The 20197-nt window shown below is 31.7% G+C and overlaps 2 protein-coding genes across 3 annotated transcripts; one reads left to right on the forward strand and one right to left on the reverse strand.

Moving 5' to 3' along the window:
• The first annotated feature begins 2743 nt into the window (after positions 1–2743).
• LOC126716764 (transcription factor bHLH149-like) lies at positions 2744–4254 on the forward strand. Of its 2 annotated transcripts, none has more exons than XM_050417742.1 (2): positions 2744–3034; positions 3416–4254. In XM_050417742.1, coding segments are annotated over exons 1-2 (672 nt in total). In that variant the 5' UTR covers positions 2744–3032; the 3' UTR covers positions 4086–4254. The 2 variants fall into 2 exon arrangements, with proteins under 2 accessions (XP_050273699.1, XP_050273700.1); XM_050417743.1 differs by having other exon boundaries at positions 2748–3008.
• Positions 4255–13838: 9584 nt separating this feature from the next.
• On the reverse strand, positions 13839–18703 carry LOC126719108 (uncharacterized). The gene is made up of 2 exons (XM_050421697.1): positions 17090–18703; positions 13839–14120 (listed from the first exon to the last, which is right to left on the reverse strand). The coding sequence occupies exons 1-2, from the start codon at positions 17466–17468 to the stop codon at positions 13876–13878; spliced, it is 624 nt and encodes a 207-aa protein (XP_050277654.1). The 5' UTR covers positions 17469–18703; the 3' UTR covers positions 13839–13875.
• Positions 18704–20197: the final 1494 nt, after the last annotated feature.

The following is a 20197-nucleotide window of genomic DNA, read 5'->3' on the forward strand; positions in this document are numbered from 1 at the left end:
TCTGATGTTTTTGATGGAAATATCTAGAGTTCAAAAAAAATTACTTCTCTCTCTTCTTTTCTTATTATTTTTTTCTTTATTTATTTATTTATTTTTTTAAAATGAGATTGGAAATCATATAAGACTACCAAAATATAAGTATCCATTGTTTTTTTTATTTTTTTTTATTTTTAAATAGTATTAAAAGTACAGTCGGCAAAGGTTGGAGAGAAAAAACACAAAAAGAACAAATATCTCAAGGGAGCAACTCCCATCTTTCAAGGGTATGATATATATTTTCCTATTTTAATCAAAGATATTAAAACTTTCACATGACAAAAAGGTGTGCAATTCACGGAAGGGTCACAAGGTTGAGTTCCAATTTATAATTATAGCATCTCTCTTAGAACTCATGCTCAAGATGAAAACACAACCTTTTCTCCAAAAAAAAAAAAAATGAAAACACAACAAACAGTAAACCAAAAATGTCACACTCTCTCCCTCACACACACACACACACACACACAATTTATTTAACTATAATTCCTCAACTGCTTAAATTTATAAATTCTATCATGAGATTTGTTAAAACATCTAGGCCCAAACTCAAGGTCTATTGAATACACAAACACATGTAATATATATATGAGAGAGAGAGAGAGAGAGAGAGAGAGAGAGAGAGAAATAATAATAAAATAGTCTAGCCAATATATGATAACATACCTTATCAATCAGTATCATGTGATAAATCAGTATTAGTAGCCAAATCAAATTATGAAGTGCATCAATCTTATAAACCAGAATCAATCAATCAAAAAGAAACACAAGTAGAAGAAAATTCTTTAGCATTAGTAACCCGAATGAGACAAAATTAAGTGATATGAAACCAGATAATGAAATAAATAAATTGATATTAGCCGCACAATATCAAGATTTTAGAAGTAATAAAAAAAATATATAAGAATAAGAAATATAATCATGTGAAGCATTAATCACGTGATAAGTTTTCTTCTGCAAAAGTCTTAATCACGTGAAGCACAGGTATCGACCTTATCTCTTCGAATCAAAATTATTCGATTCGGTATCAATTTTCATCAAATAAATCAAAATAATTCAAGCTTTTCACTATTTAGTATTAGAAGAATTAGCTTTGCAGAAGTATTAATCATATTTTTTAGTGGGGAGAAGTATTATTGTTATTTTTACTTTTTTCAGTCTCAGTATCAGAAATTATATATATATATATATATATATATAATCATGTGAAGCATTAATCATGTGATAAGTTTTCTTCTGCAAAAGTCTTAATCACGTGAAGCACGAGTATCGGCCTTATCTCTTTGAATCAGAATTATTCGATTCGGTATTAGTTTTCATCAAATAAATCAAAATAATTCAAGCTTTTCACTATTTAGTATTAGAAGAATTAGCTTTGTGGAAGTATTAATCATATTTTTTAGTGGAGAAAAGTATTATTGGAATTTTTACTTTTTTCAGTCTCAGTATCAGAAATTATATATATATATATATATATATAGAGGCTAATTGTAATTCTTGTAATTCTGTGGTGTATTAGACTTTGGTTAATGTGCCTATATAAAGGCCTCTCTATACAATTTTATGAGCGATTGAATAGAGTACAATGTGTCCAAGTTCAATGTTCATTGTAGCATGTATGGGTTAATTGTATTTCCCCCAAACTGTGGTGTAGTTTCCTTGAACTTTAAAATTGTTAATAAGAACTTTATCTCTACTGTTAGTATTTCCGTCAAACTTGATTCTAAAATAAAATTCCATCAAATTTAATGGAAAAGGTAAAAAAATTTATGGAAAATATGCGTAAAGAAATTTGATGAAAACGGTACAGGAAAAATCGTTTATTACCGATATTTGAAGAGAGATAGTATTTAGTTTTTTAGTTTAATTTATTCTGTACAAGACCTATGTTGATTTTTTATATGAAAACCGCAATTATATACTATTATAAGCAATGCAACATATATCATTTTATTATATTTTAATAATATTACAAAGAAGAACTATGATTTGAATCTTATTCTATACTAGTGTATAGTTTCGTAAATATGCATGAATACAATTAAAAACGATCATAATTATACATTTTTTTTATAAGAGATTCAAATTATACATAATATTCGTTTACAATTTTTTTAAATTATATATTACACTTTTTTAAACTCTCTGATTTTTCACCCAATAATTCATTTGTCACAAAAATTTTAAAAAAAAAAAAATAGACATGTGGCGCAAAATTGAACTTCAACTGAAATCCAATTTAAAATCTAATTGGATTTGGACCCTTTAATTTTTACATTCAATAATTCAATGGGTACAAAATTAAAAAATAAATAGGACACGTGACACAGAATTGAGAATCAAATTAAAATCTAATTGGATTTTTTCTAAAATTTGGCTATTAATATATATATAGATTTTTGTAACAGTCAAATTATAAAAATAACTAGAGAATAATTTTATTTAAATCGTATTAGAAAAAGTTTTTCTTATTATTAATTTCAAAACAATTTAAGAAATCATACGTTTAAAATACAATAAAAAAAATTAAAAAAGATCTAAAAGATCATCACAGTAATTTAGAAGGGGAAAGATATTTCATATATCCTTCAAACTAATTAATAAAAATAAATTCCATTGAATTTTAAAAAAAAATAAAGGAGAGAGAGAGAGAGAGAGAGAGAGAGAGAGAGAGAGAATGAAAAAGAGAAGATTGGCGCACGAAAACGAGAGGGAGGCAAATAAGAGAAGGGCATGTGAAATTGTGAATATAGTAAGGACGCGTGGTTCCCTCTCCCCTTGTCTGTGATTGCTTTTAAGCTCTTCTTCCCACTCACCTTCCAGTTCCAATTCCATTTGGAAAACCTTTTCCAATCCCATTTCTCTCTCTCTCTCTCTCTCTCTTTGATTCATTCTTCAATTTTCACAAACAAAACCTCCACAATTCTCAACCATCTCAAAAACCAAAACCTCCCAACAACAACAACAACAAGGTATACATATTACATACTAGTCTCATGTAATTTCCTCAATTCATGTTTCTTTTTTTTTCTTTTTTTTTTAATCTAAATAATTCTATCATCATAAAAAATCCGACAATATCAATGAATTACAAAACTCTGTTTTAAATTTCGGCCATATCATGTGACTTTTTCAAAACTTTTTGTATTCTACGAGTTTCTCGTGAAAGTTTCACACTGAAACCACAAAACTCTCGTGTTCATATTATCAATTTTCACAATTTTCTTTTTTTATCTGAACCACGAGTCTCTCGTGTTCATATTATCAATTTCCACAATTTTCTTTTTTCTTTTCTTATCTTGAGTATCATTACGAGACTCTTGATTTGAGTATCATTACAAGACTCTTGATTTGATTATATTTTTCTTTCAATCCACAGGTATATTGTGAAATTGTTTTCTTCAATGGAGTCGACGATCTCAAACCCGGATTTCAACATAGAAGAAGAAGAGTTGAAGCGAACGAAGCGTAGAAAAACCGAGACGCGAGATCCGGAATCGGATCCAAAACCCGAGACGATCAGATGGAGATCCGAATCGGAGCAACGAAACTACTCCACAAAGCTCGTCGAAGCTCTCCGCCAAGTCCGCCGCAATTCCTCCTCCTCCTCCTCCTCGCCGTCGTCAGCCAAGCTCTCCTCCTCCTCCTCCTCCGTAGGACGACACCGCGAGATCCGAGACGCGGCGAACCGAGTTCTCGCCGTATCGGCCAAAGGAAAAACCCGGTGGAGCCGGGCGATTCTAACGAGTCGACTCAGTTCGAAACTCGCCCACAACAACACGAAGCACAAGAAAGGAGCGAACAGAGCCGGCGCCAAGGTGACCGGCTGTAGCCGGTTGAGTAGGCCGGAGAAGAAGAGGTTACCGGCTGTGCAAAGGAAAGTGAAGGTTTTGGGCCGGTTAGTCCCCGGTTGCCGAAAAGTCTCGCTGCCAAACCTTCTAGAAGAAGCCACTGATTACATAGCGGCTTTGCAGATGCAAGTGCGAGCCATGACCAAAATCACTGAGATTCTAACCGGCGCTCCGGTTAACCGGCTCGGTACGAGCTGACTCTAAAATTAAAAACAAAAAAACAAAAAAAACGTTGTAAACAAAGGTGTTTTTTACCCTTTTTTTTTTAATTTTTAATTTTTTGTTTTTTTAAATCTTTGTTTCTTTTTTTTTTTTTTGGTGGATTTATAAATTCATGTATTTTATTGTATACATGACTTCTTCTTTCTTTTCTTTCTTTTGCGGTTACTCTATCTCTTTTTTCTCTTTTAAATTTTTTAATATTATTTAAAAAATATTTTATTCTTTGATTGAATTGAACATGGTACCTAATTTGATGCTATTTGGGATTTAGACAGGTAGGATAGGATGATGATTGATGGGTCAATAAGGGTTTGTTTGGAAAGTTTTGGGGTTGTGATAAGAGACACTATTGGTGCACACACAAAAAAAGAAAAAAAAAAATCAGTTTAATATTTGTTTCTTTATTTTCATGTTGTTAGTGGAAATGAATAAATTTGTTAAAGTTTATTTTTTGGGTTTAAAAGAAATTAATAACCGACATAAAATTTAGTTACTTTATTAAAAAATGAAAATGAATCTGTTGAAGATATACGTTGTTGGTTCAAAGCGACAAATAGACAAACAACACCAGATGATAATATTGTGTGTGTTTTAACTTTTTAACGTATATGGAAAAGAGGCTGAATTGTGCATGTTCACGTTATAAATTATATAAATCATAAAACAAAATTATAAAAGTTGAAAAAAAATTGAAAAAAAAAAGTATAAATAGTTCATCATTTTTGTGCTTGATTTCTGTATTTTGGAATATTCTTATGGAATTTGTGCTACATGGAACATAATCATTTTGGGTTCAAAGTTGTGCATGGCACCACGTCATAAGCGTTGTGTTTTTTTTTATAAACATTTTTAACATTTTGTGTGAGTGGGGAACGGACAGAATAAAACAAGTTGACATTATAAATTTGAAAAATTAGTAGACATGAAATTATAAAATTGAAAAAAATGTGTGAAAAGTATCCATAGTTCATTGGTTTTGTGGTTGATTTCATATTATAAAGAGACATTTTTACAGAATTTGGTGCAGTTGGAAAATAAATAATTTTTGGGGTTCAAGTGGTTTTAAGTGGGAAGAGAATAATGCGAAATAGTTGACGTTGTAAATTAAAAATTTTCACCAAACAAGGATTAAAAAAAAAAAAAAGTAAAAGAGAGTGCAAAAACTATTAACAATTCGTTGCTTTGTCCTTGGTGCCCATAGAATTAATGGATCTTTCTGCAGGATTTGGGACAATTGAAAAGTGAATTTTTTTTGGGGTCCAACTATGTTCATTGCCACATGCAAACAACACGTTGCCCTTTTTATTTATTCAAAGATACCTTGGCCTAAGTGGGAAATGGTGGAGTAAGAATTGATTGGCATTGTGAATTTCAAAAATCACTAAAAAAAACTATCAAAGTTAAGATAAATAACCAAAAAGAAAAGTGTCAAAGGAAGGGATTCAAGGTTGTCTCCATGTGAAAAGCACCACATGCATGTTCTTGAGCTCAAAATCTATGTATGTTTTACTTTTTCTCCTTTACCAATCCTTGTAGTTTTGTGTCAAAAGTGAATCTTATCCTTTCAGTCAAAACAAAGATCATTGTCCCTATCTTGCCAACCATATAACAATCTAAAAATTTATCCTCTACTATTTTCACTTGTATTGATTAGCTAAATTTTACTCTTACATTAAGTTTTTACTGATTCTTTTCTACTTCTACTAAAAAAAGACAAATAAAGTTGCTTTACCTATTTTTGATGGTAAAATGTTTCCTGATATGGTGTTGACAATTAGATTTTGATGTCTCATTGCTGCTTAAAAAGCATTTACAACATAACATGTTTTTGGTGTTTAAGACTTCCAAAGTCCTTTCTGTTTATTCCCCACTAGGGAAGGAACAAAGATTAGAGGGCAGGTGAATCTTCTGGCAAAAGATAATTCCTTCCTGAAATATTTATTGTCCCCTATTGCTTACAAGTAATCAAAATAAATGCATTCTGAGTTGTTGTAACTTGTAGTCCTAGAATAATTTGCACAAGATTGGAAAGAAAAGAAAAAGGAGGGGATGGTGAAAGTTAAGACTGAGATCCTTTGGTAGATTTGGATAAATTGAAAGATCTGAATTGGTAAGAAGTTATCCCCACATTTCCAAAAGTTAGCACATATAGGCCAAATTGGTCTAATGAAAGCCAGCCTCACATCATGTGCCTTAGAGGCCCTACAGTTTCAAGTGCACTGACCCTTAACCCCACCCTCCAACAATGGCATGCATGTGAGTATTGAAACCTTCACATGCTATTTTAAGAATAGGGAAATGCTTGGCTTTTGAAGAAGTTGTTGCTGCTGCTGCTTCCACATTGTTCTAAGAGTAGAACATTATAGGTCCTATCCAAGACAATGCAGTTTTGGGGACCCAAACCCCACCATCATAGAGGTAGAAAATTGAAAAAAAAAATGGTCACTCTAGGACAGTGCTTTTTTCCCCAATTTTAAGGGCTTACACGTGCACAACTAAGGGTAGCTACCCCATCTGTCAATTTTTATAAATCAAAGACAGATAGGTCTTGAGTGGCATCCCTATCAAAAGGGTTTTTTTTCTTTTCCTTTCAGCCAAAATTGGTCATGATTGTTGAAGCAATTTAAGGACCACATATGTTGTTTTGTTTTTAGGCACTGCCTATCTTGACATTATTTGTGGTGTGTTCTTCTTTCATTCATTTCTTCCTTTCAAACATGTACACCATAATTCCACACATGCATCCATGTGCCTTCATTTAACAAGCCATCTTTTCCTTTTTCCTGTTCTTTTGTTTTCCTTTTCTTGAATAAATCTACAGATGCACCCAAATAGTTTTTTTTAGGCCATGGGCATTGCTACAGTGGGAAATTTCCAAAAAAAAATGGTCCACTAGCCTAGTTTGTATGGGTTGGCTAGCCTCCATTGGAAGATATCATACAAGGAATGTTTCTTTCAAGGAACTTTTTACCCCTAGTTCATGATGGCACCCATTTTAAAGAAAATTTTCTGGACTTTAGGCCAAGTGCTCTTGCATTATTATGGTTTCAAAGGGTAAAAAGCAATAATAATTCTATAGTCATAACTTTTCTCACAAATGTTTTCATAATTGCAAAAGTGACGAGTTATTATTGGTAGATAATGAAATAATATCATTGAGGTGCTTATACGAAAATCAATAATAACTTATCAACTTAACAATATTGATAAAATGTCTTTTAGGCACCCCTTATGTTCTTTGGCCTCAAAGAAAATTGTCCATTTTTAGTCAAACTTTGAACCATACAAGGAATATTAGGTTGTCCTAGAAATGCCCTTTTTTTTTCATGGTTTTGTTTGTCAAAAAATTGGGATGAACCTTGGGATCAATTAAATGCGGTAACTGATTTCCTTACCCAAGTTTTTCAAGTACAAGTTTCATTCTCATCATCATGTCATGGTACTTAAATCTTTAATTGTGTCTTAAGCTGTTTATCTGTGGTACCCATGATGTTGACCTATCTATATGTTGGGGGTAGTATCAATAATTAGCAGAGGAGCCTTAGTCCATAAAGCACCATAATCTCATAATCTATCACATGACCCATATTTTGAACTTTTGTATGAATCCAAAGTTGAGATAATTAGATGATCAAGCTGTCAAGTAAGTTTGATATTTATGCCTTTTCTTTTAAGGTAGATTTTGGTCATTTATCTAATACTTACCTAGCAATTGCTATTAGATAACTAATAATTAAGGACTATTGAAGAGTAAACCACCAAAATTGCCATTAATTTCAAGTCTCAACCCCACCAACTACTAATGGTTTCTTGGAAGAAAATCTTAGGCTTTGCTTTTGACTTGTTTGAATCTATGATCTAGCATATTCTTGCCACCTTGTATAATAGCATTAGTCCTCATCAGCCACCACTTGCTTAGGCCTTAGGGGCAGGTACATTTTATGATTTCAATTGAGCCATGTTTGAACAGTTGAAACCTTTAAAAAAAATCTTTTTGAAGAATGTCTATATCTATTTACTGACAATAGTATATTAATGTCTGGTTCTTAGGTGCACAATTTAAAGCCCCCATGTTAAAATTTATGTCGGTCTTCTCTAACGTTAGTTTGGTTTTATATTCGTACATTGTTTATTGCTCTTCCAGGACATATAGATATAAAGTATACAAGACTTTAAGGTGGCCACCAGCAGTATCTTCCACACATTCAATTCCAGAGTTAGGATGCCTTTGATTTTTCTTACTATATATCTCTATGGCTAACCTTTAAAAAAAAAAAAATTTAATTTAAAGGGCATTTTGTGTGTGTGATAATTTTATAGTTATAACAAGGAGGGGAGATCTGAATTCTAGATGTTTTTGTAAAAAATACTAGAAGATGTCAACCAGTTGAGTTACAAAATTCTTGGCTTAAGGATATTGATTCTTGACATATACGGTATTTACAACCAAATGAGAGACAATAACTTAGACAATGTGAGGCACCAATCTTGTGTAGATACGATAGAATTTCAACTTCTTAGTTATGGTCTAATGAACCAAATTCCCATTGCGTTACAAAAATAGGTCAATAATTATCCTTCAGGGTGATGAGATAAGGACAAAGACTGTTCACACCAAAAAAAAAAAAGGGTACAAAGTCTTATTTGCATGTGATTTGATTGGAATTAACATCTGAAATTTGACCCCAAGGAAAAATTCTTTGGATTCTAGTGAGGCTGGTTCAAGACTTCAAGCTTTGGTTAAACCCATTTAAGAAAGGGTCTGCCCCATCGTATCCTTTCTTTTTAGGGAAATAGTGTCTATTTTGTTTTAATGTCTGTCTACTTGCTTCTAGGCTAAGGTCTCCACACAATTTATTTATTTATTTTTTGAGAAAAATCTCCACACAACTTAATATCCTGTTAACCCTTTTTTTTTAAGGGAAAAAAAAAGTCTTATCATGGAGTATGTATATGCCAAAATTGCTTCTCTTTCAAGTTTATAAACCACCAATATTAGCGTCAGCAGCCGATTTTTTTTATTTTTTTTATTTTACACTCAATTTTGTTATTAAATTCCAACACATGCATGTTCTAGGGTCACACGCCACGTGTCAATTTCTGAGTGGTACTTGAATCTGACAATGGCATCATGTGGCATCTTTATTGCACTTAAAGAAGCCAAGTCACATGTCACAATTTTTGATCAAGACTCGCATATTCCTCAGCAATAGCCCAATATTCTTAGTTTTCTTTAAAAAAATAGAAATTTTAAAATCTAAACCAATAATTAACATAACATATATACACTTGGAGGTGTTCTTCACACGTCCAACAATTTAGGTAGAGTTTCTCTTTGTTTAATTTAATATTATAAGCTTCTAGATGTGACTCACTAATAAATCAATAATCATCAAAATCACATTGTTTTGCTTGGAATTGAATGTTTCCATTCCACATATTTTGACTTTTTTTTTAATAGCTTTTTGATTGGTCAACAACCAAGGAAAGACTGTTGAATTCATTATTTTTCATCTTGGTAATGTTTAGATCTCACTTACCCAATAATATTAAGGGATTTAAAAATTTTCAGGGATATGGGGTTTTAATTTTATCATTAGGAAGACTAAACTTTGGTTTGGATTAGCCTTTGCATCCCTAATTTGATACAATTGAGATAGTGCTAAATAAAAAAGAGGCACAAAACGACAGCATAGAGATGATTTTTGAGTTGTCAAAGGCCCCTACAAAAGCATTGGTCACATTTGGGTTGGGCCCCAAGCAAACTTAGAGACAAAACTGTGTGTCAAATCAGGGTTTTGATAGTTTTAGCAACATTGTATGTGGTGCAATAAATAAATTAACCTCGTGGCAAAACCCAATAGCAAATTGTCCTCAATAATGAATCCCTTGTGACCCCAAAAGTAAAATGTTGACTCTCATACATCAAATTGTGTTGTTTTAGGGTCCCAATTGTCACTTGCCACACGTGGTTCCTTGGTGGCTTGGAAAAGGACCCCCAATGCGGCTTGACCAAGTTTACCAATTTTTTTGCTTAGATTCACAGCTTAACATGGCATGAGGACCTTCTATATATTTGCATTTCCATATTTAGCTTATATTTGACTTTTTTTTAAAGAGATAATTTCAACCGATAATTGTATAACGTATGGTCTTGATGATTACTTTTTTTCATCAAATCAAAACATCAATTAGTTTTTTTATGTAAGCGGAGATCAAATCGAACCCATATTTGAGTTCTTTTTACTTTGTTATTACTACATCAAATCGTTATTTCGGTTAATAGTCCAATTTGACAATTTCCATCATGTCTAGATTTTTTCAACTTAATTTTTAAGTAAAGTCATCTTAGTAAGAAAAATTATCTATAATGTAGCCGTTATATGCATTCACCTTCTTATAGTGTGTGGACCCTCACAACATGTAAACCTCATATAATTCCGTGGGTGGCTAATTGGCTACATACAATTGCCCCATAAGATATCCTTTCCTTCTAGTAAAATATGTCACTTGTTGACATTGAAGTCATAAAATGGACCAAAGCTCTCAAAAGCACGTGAAAGAGAGTTAAGATGTAAAGAAATTCATAGTTTTGATCCTCTCATATAGACTAAGACAAGTCGGAGTTGACTTTAAATTTTGAAACCATTTATGAAATTAAACGTGACAACTGGCAAGGATTAAGAACTAATCATCTTAAGTTTCTATATCAAATTTCGAATTGCGTTAAAGGGCACATAGTAAAAACATCACACCTGTACCACAAAACAATCTAATTATTTTAACATGCATTCATATCCATAGTCAAAGCTAAAGATTCTATATGTGTTAGTCGGTAAGAACTTTTCTCTGCAATTATTTTTTTTAGAGAGTTTCAACCTAAAACATCTGCTTCTGATGATAGTTTTTTATAATTAAACCAAGACACCAATAGATTTTTGGTGTAGGTGGGGAATTGGGGATTGAACCCTAAATTTTTTATTCAACTATTAAAGACTTTACCATTTGAGTTAATTAGAACCCACTTTTCTCAGCAATTATTAAGAAAAAATTGGAAAAGGCTGAATATTTTGGAAATCAATTCCATGTGTTTCTAAGGACTTTGTGACCCAGTGATATTAACTGGTATCTTCATAGGTAGAGTTTGAGTTTGAATCTCCCACATAATGTAAGGAAAAAAAAATACACTCCTTGTGTTTTTTTTTTTTTTTTTTTTTTTTTTTTTTTTTTGCTGAATACACTCCTTGTGTTTTGTTTGTCTTCTTCATCTCTGTTTGACAAGATTGTAGAGATATCTTCCCTAGCCCATGTTTTTAAATGGTTCTGGAAGATGTCTCCATAGACCAAGATTGATGTATAATACACCATCTTGGGCTGGATTTGAGATTGAGAAAATGCCAAACAGCAAGTCTGTCTTTAGGCTAACTTGGGCCTAGCCTGGTTTTCGGGTTTCATCTCTAACTTGGGCCGAGCGTGGTTTCAAATCCAGTAGCTGTATTTGTCTCTAATTTTTTTTTCCCATGTAATACCATTATACCAACACACACAAGATCCAATAATCACGATTCAATTTTTCTCATGTCAAGGGCAGTATATAAGAAAAGGAAAAATATCTAGGGAGCAACTATATATTTTTAAATTAACATAATTATTATTTTTTTTAAATAGCATAAATCATTCCATAAACTCTAGAACAGACTTTCTTCTTTCCCTTTTTTTTTCCTTACAGTACATGGAGGCAATGACATAATAGATAATATTTAGTCGGAACATGAAATATATATGTTATGACAAGAAATCTAGAGTTATGGTTACGTAGTGGATATTAGTTAAAATAATTGATAAAATATCTTGTTGTCGAATAATAATCTTGGAATAAAATCCCGTCAATGCTAAGAGAGAGATTATGTATATTATTCTGGTAAGAATTTAATTTCTTAGGTAAAAAAAAAAAAAAGAAAAAAAAAGAAAGAAAGAAATTAAAAAAGCCTTACAGATCTTATTCTGGCAAGAATTCAATTTCTTAAGATTCATTTTTATTGAAAATAACTCACACCAGGGAAACAATAAAAGTTACCAATTAATGCTTCTTTAAAAAAAAGTACCCAAAAAAAAAAAAAAGTTCCCAATGCACGTTTTCGCCAAAAAAAAAAAAAAAAAAAAAATGCTTTCTCAATGCATACGGTGGCAACTGGCAAGATTAAAATTTAAATGCTTTCAATTTATTTATTTATTTTTGAGAAGATGCTTTCAATTTATTTTGGAAAGGAATCCAATATAGGATAGATAATCCTAATTTGGAAATATACTTGTTAACATGGTTGGGACCATTTCATTTACATTAAATAGTATATTTTATATGAAGACAATATAAATGCGCACTTCACATTTATGTTAAGAAATCCAATTTGTGATTATCTATTAATTATTTGCTTGCCAGTTGCCAACATTTTCACAAGGCATGTTGTTGTGGTATATACATTTATAGATGTAGATCAGAGTAATTATTCATAAGCAATTTTGATTATAAATAGACCCACTTCAACCTTTTCATTCATTAGAAACTTTTTTATTGATGTAGCCCCATGAGATTGTGTATTAGATAATATTGATCTATCGGATCAGTGATTTACCAGATTTGAACATTATGTTTGGGGGAAAATTATTAGATAATCCGGGAATACACAATAATTTACTTTGGGTAATGCATGAATATAACCCGGTTCATGCATCTTCAATCAAGTAATTAATAAATTTATCTTGATTTCTCCTTCTTTATGACAGTAAATATTAAGCTGTGTCTTTCTTACTCTTTATGTTTGAATTTTCGATTGCAGATTGTGTGTAAAACTTTTAGTACTAACTAGCAAAAAAAAAAAAAAAAAAAACTAGCAGTGACTCGCAAGATGGGCGGAATTAAGATCTTTATTTTGAACAATACTTTGGTTTGTCTAGGATTGAGCCCAACCTAATATAATCTGTTGTGAACAAACCCAGGTTTAATCAAATCATTGACATTTATAGTGAAAGTGTTGAATTAATATAGCTAATTATTATTGACTTATTTTGTTCAAAAAATAAGTTGGATCAGGATAAAAGTATTTTTACATCTAGAAGAAATGAAGTTTAAAAATCTGTACATAAATTAAATAAGAAAAAAAAAAAAAAAAAAAAAAAAAAAAAAAAAAAACTGAACAAAACAAAACAAGCACAAATGTATTCTGTTAACATTTTGAAATAAATTAAGAGAAATTAACGAATCGTGTTTTCTTTTTATTAATTTTGGCAATAAGATTTCGATCTATACACTCTTTGGTCAAAAGAAATAGGGTTATTAAAATGTTGGTGAAATCTATGCCAAAAGAAAAAGGAAAATCTTGTATATTAAAATTTAGAAGGATATCTTCATTTTTAAATCATGCAATATTAATATGTTTCATAGTGTGGTCCAAGTGGACAAGTTCTACTATAATATATATATATATATATATATATATATATATAGAATTATATTTAAGACTTATGCATGGAGCAAATAGAAGATAGATGCTATACATATAAAAGCAAAATGGAATATCCCTTATGCTTTCAATTTTCATTTCTCTAAACAAAGTTAGAACCTAAGAACCACCTCCAGTCCCATGCAAGGACTAATCAATAAGCTCATAAATCACGCATATCTTAAATAATAAAAAATCATATAAATCCCATAAAATAAGTGTACCACAGAAAACTTTTAAAGATATACAATCCTTACAACATAACGCTAGAGCAAACTTAAGAGATTGTTTGCAATAAGATAAGAAGCATAAGCATCATGAATGGCATACTTGACCTGTTCATGTGAAAAAACCCTAGCACCCCAATCTGAGAAAGTAACACTTTTTGGCTCCTCATAGTACACCCCAACTTCACTAGCTAACTCAACTAAACCACACCCATCAAGGTTAGGCTTCTTAAGCACCCTAGCAGCCAAATGACCCAGTTCCACACCAGTAGGGGTGGCAAATGGGCGGGTTGGGTCATAAATGGGTTGGGTCATAGATGGGTTGGATGTATAATTATCCATTTATCCATTTATGACCCGTATATATATAAATTAATTATCCATTACCAACCCAACCCATTTAATTAGTAACCCACCCATTTAACCCAATATGACCCAAATACCTCTAAAACTACTTGAATATACTCTTGACCTCCAAAATACCCATAAATACCTAAAATGATGCAAATACCTCTAATCTGCCAAAATTACCAATATACCCTTGGACATCCAAAATTATCCCCAAAATGTCCCAAAACTCAAAAAATGACCAAAATACCCCCGAAACCTAAAAATTACCAAAATACCCCCCAAAACCTAAAAATTGACCAAAATACCTCCAAAACCTAAAAATGACCAAAATATCCCCAAAACCCAAAAAATGACCAAAATACCCTCAAAACCCAAAAAAATGACCAAAATACCATCAAAACCTAAAAATGACCAAAATACCTCCGAAACCCAAAAAATGACCAAAATACTCTCAAACCTGAAAATGACCAAAATACCCCTTAAACCCAAAAAATTACCAAAATACCCCCGAAACCTAAAAATGACCAAAATACTTCCAAAACCCAAAAAAATGGCCAAAATACCCTCGAAACCCAAAAAATGACCAAAATACCCCGAAACCTAAAAAATTACCAAAATACCCCCGAAACCCAAAAACTGACCAAAATACCCCCAAAACCCAAAAACTGACCAAAATACCCCCAAAACCTTAAAATTACCAAAATGCCCTCGAAACCCAAAAAATGATCAAAATACCCCAAAACCTAAAAATGACCAAAATACCCCCGAAACCTCAAAAAATACCAAAATACCCCCGAAACTCAAAAAATACCAAAATACCTCCGAAACTCAAAAAATACCAAATATCCTTGAAATCCAAAAAATGACCGAAATATCCTCGAAACCTAAAAATGACCAAAATACCACCGAAACCTAAAAAATTACCAAAATACCCCCGAAACCCAAAAACTGACCAAAATACCCCCAAAACCTTAAAATTACCAAAATGCCCTCGAAACTCAAAAAAAGATCAAAATACCCCAAAACCTAAAAATGACCAAAATACCTCCAAAACCTCAAAAAATACCAAAATACCCCCGAAACTTAAAAAATACCAAAATACCTCCAAAACTCAAAAGATACCAAATATCCTTGAAACCCAAAAAATGACCGAAATATCCTCGAAACCTAAAAATGACCAAAATACCACCGAAACCTAAAAAATTACCAAAATACTTCTAAACCCTAGAAATTTACCGAAATAACCCTAAAACTAAAAGATGACAGAAATGCCCTCGTAACCTAGAAAATGCTAAAATACCCTTAGAATCTAAAAGATGATCAAAATAACCCCGAAACCTAAAAAATTACCGAAATTCCCTCGAAACCTATAAAATGAATGAAAGACTCTTAGAACCTTTAATTTGTCAAAAATATCCTTGAAACATCCAAAATATCCCGAAACCTCTATTTCGGTAATTTTAGATGTTTCAGGTGTATTTTGGTCATCTTACATGTTTAGGGGCATTTTGGTCATAATTTGGGTTTCAGGGGTTTTTATCGATCATTTTTTTAGGTTTTTGGGTTATTTTGGTATTTTTTTTAAGGTTTTTGGGGGTATTTCGATCATTTTTTAGGTTTCAGGGTATTTTGGTAATTTTTTTAGGTTTCTGGGGTATTTCAATTATTTTTTAGGTTTTAGAGGTATTTCAGTCATTTTTTAGGTTTATGGAGTATTTTGGTAATTTTTTAGGTTTAGGGAGTATTTTGGTAATTTTTTAGGTTTTGGGTGTATTTTGGTAATTGTTAGGTTTTGGGGGTATTTTGGTCATTTTTTTTTTCGGTTTTTGGGGTATTTTGGTCATTGTTTTAGGTTTTGGGGTTATTTTAGTAATTTTTTAGGTCTTGGGGTATTTTAATCATTTTACAGGTTTCAGAGGTATTTTGATCATTTTTTAGGTTTCGGGGGTATTTTTGGTAATTTTAAGGTTTCAAAAGTATTTCAGTCATTTTTAAGGTTTAGGAAGCATTTTGGTCATTTTTTAGGTTTTTAGGGTATTTTGGTAATTTTTGGGTTTTGGGGATATTTTGGACATTTTAGAGGTTTGGGGGGGGGTATTTTGCTCATTTTAGAGGTTTTGGAGGTATTTTTCTCATTTTGGGGGTTTTGGGGGTATTTTGGTCATTTTTTGGATTTTGAGGGTATTTTGGTCAGTTTTTGGGTTTTGGGGATATTTTGAACATTTGAGAGGTTTTGGGGGGTATTTTAGTAATTTTTAGGTTTTAGGGGTGTTTTGGTCATTTTTTGGGTTTTGGAGGTATTTTGGTCATTTTTAGGTTTCGGGGGTATTTTGGTCATTTTTTGGGTTTTGGTGGTATTTTAGTAATTTTTAGGTTTTAGGGGTGTTTTGGTCATTTTTTGGGTTTTGGAGGTATTTTGGTCATTTTTAGGTTTCGGGGGTATTTTGGTCATTTTTTGGGTTTTGGGGGTATTTTGGTCATTTTTTTGGGTTTCAGGGATATTTTGGTCATTTTTTTGGTTTTGGGGGTATTTTGGTCATTTTTAGGTTTTGAGGGGTATTTTGGTCATTTTATAGGTTTCAGGGGTATTTTGGTCATTTTTTGGGTTTTAGGGGTATTTTGGTCATTTTTTGGGTTTTAGGGGTATTTTGGTCATTTTTTAAGTTTCAAGGGTATTTTAGTCATTTTTTAGAAATTTAGATTTTATGTTGTTTATTTAAATTTTAGATGGGTTTAGTGGGTATTAGTGGGATTATCCATTTAGACCCATTTAATTAAATAACCAAATGGGTCTTTACCCATTTAACCCAAATATTCAAATGGGTTGGGTTAAGACTTATCCAAATAAGGTAGGTAATGGGTGGGTTCATGGATATGGATAAAAATTGCCACCCCTACACACCAGTCTTACAACCGAACATCTGGGGCCATTGTAGTATTTTCTTGACCTTATCCTTCACTCCAATGCCAACGAAACACACATTTGAATCACTCAAAAATTTCTTGATGGATTCAGGAAATGAATCCAAGTAGTATAATTGAACTATAAGACAGCGAGTCCCAATACAAAGGATCAATAACATTGCACCATTGCAATTGGGTTTGCACTTGATATCAAATGCCACAATAGGTGCAACCAAAGGCTTTTCAAAGGAAGACCTTAGCTCATCAATATGAGCATCTACTAGAACAGCACGGTCCACTACACTTGCCTTTACATAAACTCCTTGTATTTCTATTTCATACAGGCACATTTTGGATAGGAGAGAAATGGGAATCATAGTGTTTTTTTAGCTTCTAACCTTCACCCTAGCTAGGCATGATGAGGAAGCACTAGCTGTATTGTACGTGTTAGTTTATAGAAGTGAGAGTTTGGTGGTTTGGTGGCAACTGAACTTCAATTACTTTCTGCTCATTTAAGTTGTCTTATTAGTTTAATAAAGACAGTAAAATGTCTTATTATATAGTTGGTAAAATTTCTTGATGTTACACCTGAATCTCAGAGTTCTCTCATTTTTATTGAAACAGATAATGAAGAGCTTCCAAATTTTAAAAACAATGAATATTGAGTTACTTGGTAAAGTCTTTTAACATCACACATGAATCTTTCAATCAAATAATACTTTTGAAACGTAAATTCATAAAATGTCTTACTAGTTGGTAAAGTTTTTTGATGTTGCACTTGAACCTTAAAATTCTACTTTATACTAAAATGACTTGTTAAATTACTTTTCTCTTGGCGTTATACATAAATCGATTTCCTTCAATGCAATGATATATTCTCAAATATATTGAGAAATTAGGAAATGAACATTGAGGTGCTTCCCAATATAAGAGTCTAATGAGACTTCACGGATTAGATAAAGAACACAATAATGGCTTGTTAAGAAATTCATTGGAACTGGTTCAATTGACAAACAGACCAAATGCATGCACAAATTTCTACTCTGATTGTTTAATGAACAAACTTCACTTCTTGGTATCCCTTTCTATAAGCAACTCAGATGGTAAATTGTATGAGTATCATAACTTATCAAGAAAGCTGAAGTTCACATTTTACCTTCAAATCTTTTACATAAAGCTGATACTCATGAGGTATTGCAACACTGAATATCAAAACTCAACATTTTATTTCCATCATATCCAACTCAAGGTACATGAGCTTTGATAGAAAAACTATGCCAAAGTATCAAAGTAAATTTAAATAGTTAATTCCCAAGATTGATAAAGGCTACCTCTAAAATGTTCATTTAGTAAATAAAAAAATCCTCAGCATCATGCGGCTAGCAAAGGCATAAATTAATATACCAATATATTTAAAGGAGAAGATTAAAAAAAAAGAAAAGAAAAGAAAAGAAGTGACTTACATATGTTGTTGAAGATAGTAAAGGGACCCAAAATCATAAACACCAAAATAGCCCACACCGATTGAATGATAGAACCCCTCTCATAAAAAGATCTTAAATTGTAATACCCAGGAAAAAAAAAAAGAAAAAAGAGAGAGAGAGAGAGAGAGAGAGAGAGAGAGTTTAAAGGTGAGGTATTTAAGTAAATCTTTTTGTGGGGTCAATTTTATAATTAATATTATTAAGGGAGTTTTTAGAAAATTAGGTTAAAACTCTAGCTATATGTAAACTAATTAAATCCGCATATAACTATAGATATTTTTGAAGGAGGAATTTTTGGTATATATATTCATGTAGAAAAGGATTGACCGTAAGAGCTTAAGAAATCTCATCTTTCGTCAAATCTAAATTTTATATGAAATTAGAATATTTTTAGGTGGGTATTTTTGGCCAATAGTGAGACTATCTAAATATCCAATGAGTTTTATATTGTAAACAAAGAAGGATTTAGATTAGATTTTCTGTAATTAGACGCTAAGTACCTGTTATTGTCTTGGTAATTTAATATTTTTTCTATGCCCATTGTTGCGTGTAAGTGTAGATAGAATTGCAGATTGTTAGGCATGGTAGGTCCGATTTTTGCACAAGCTTCTCTTTAAGAAGTTGTACCGAAGTGTTGGATTGGAGTATGAAAAGTCTACAAGTGTAGGCTTGAAGTCTAACAAGCAATCAGATGTAACAAAAACAAACCAAAAAAAAAGAAAAAAAAAAAAGGGAAGGTACATTCGTATAGAAGAAGTTGAGTGGTGTTCTTTTACAATTGACTTTTAAGTTTTAACCATATATGGCTATATGTATTCTATAGGCTTTATTCGAATTCCTAGTGCACTATTAGTAGAGGTATGCAGAAAACCCACCAACCCATTAAACCCGACCCGACTTGCTGGGTTGGGTCAGTTTTTAAAGCTTGGTGGGTTGGGTTGGGTTGCAAAAATTTTTTATAGTGGGCCGGATTGGGTTTGGGTCATAAAATTACAAACCCGTCAAACCCGACCCAACCCACCCATATTTAATATATATTTAAAATATATTATATATTTAATAATTTTTTTTTTAAATCAGCTGTGGGGCTCTTATATATATATATATATATATATTATATTTAATAATTAAAAAAAAAAAAACTAGCTATAGAGCAGCATTTCTTCGGTTCCTCCTACTAATACTAATTTAATATATATAATATTATATAATTAATAATTTTTTTTAAATAACCAGTTATTCCTATCCTATATAAAAACCAATTAGTTCACACAAATCCTAATAAATTACTATTGTTGTTTAGTAATTAGTGTTGTTTGCCTTTAAGGAGTTACATTGATACTAATCTTTAGGTTTTTTTAATATATTAATATTTATATTTTTTTATACTCAATTTAATAATAATAATAATAATAATAATAATAATAATAATAATAATAATAATAAATTTGTCAAACCCATGGGTTCAACCCGACCCATGTGGGTTGGGTTGGGTTAGGTTAGGTTGAATTTTTTTTGACCCACCATGGTGGGTTGGGTCAAAAAATCCCCTCAACCCGACTCAACCTGACCCATGCATACTCCTAACTATTAGTGGCAAGAGTAAAGGATATATATATATA

This window comes from Quercus robur, chromosome 3 (genome assembly GCF_932294415.1).
Source record: "Quercus robur chromosome 3, dhQueRobu3.1, whole genome shotgun sequence".
Taxonomy (NCBI): domain Eukaryota; kingdom Viridiplantae; phylum Streptophyta; class Magnoliopsida; order Fagales; family Fagaceae; genus Quercus; species Quercus robur.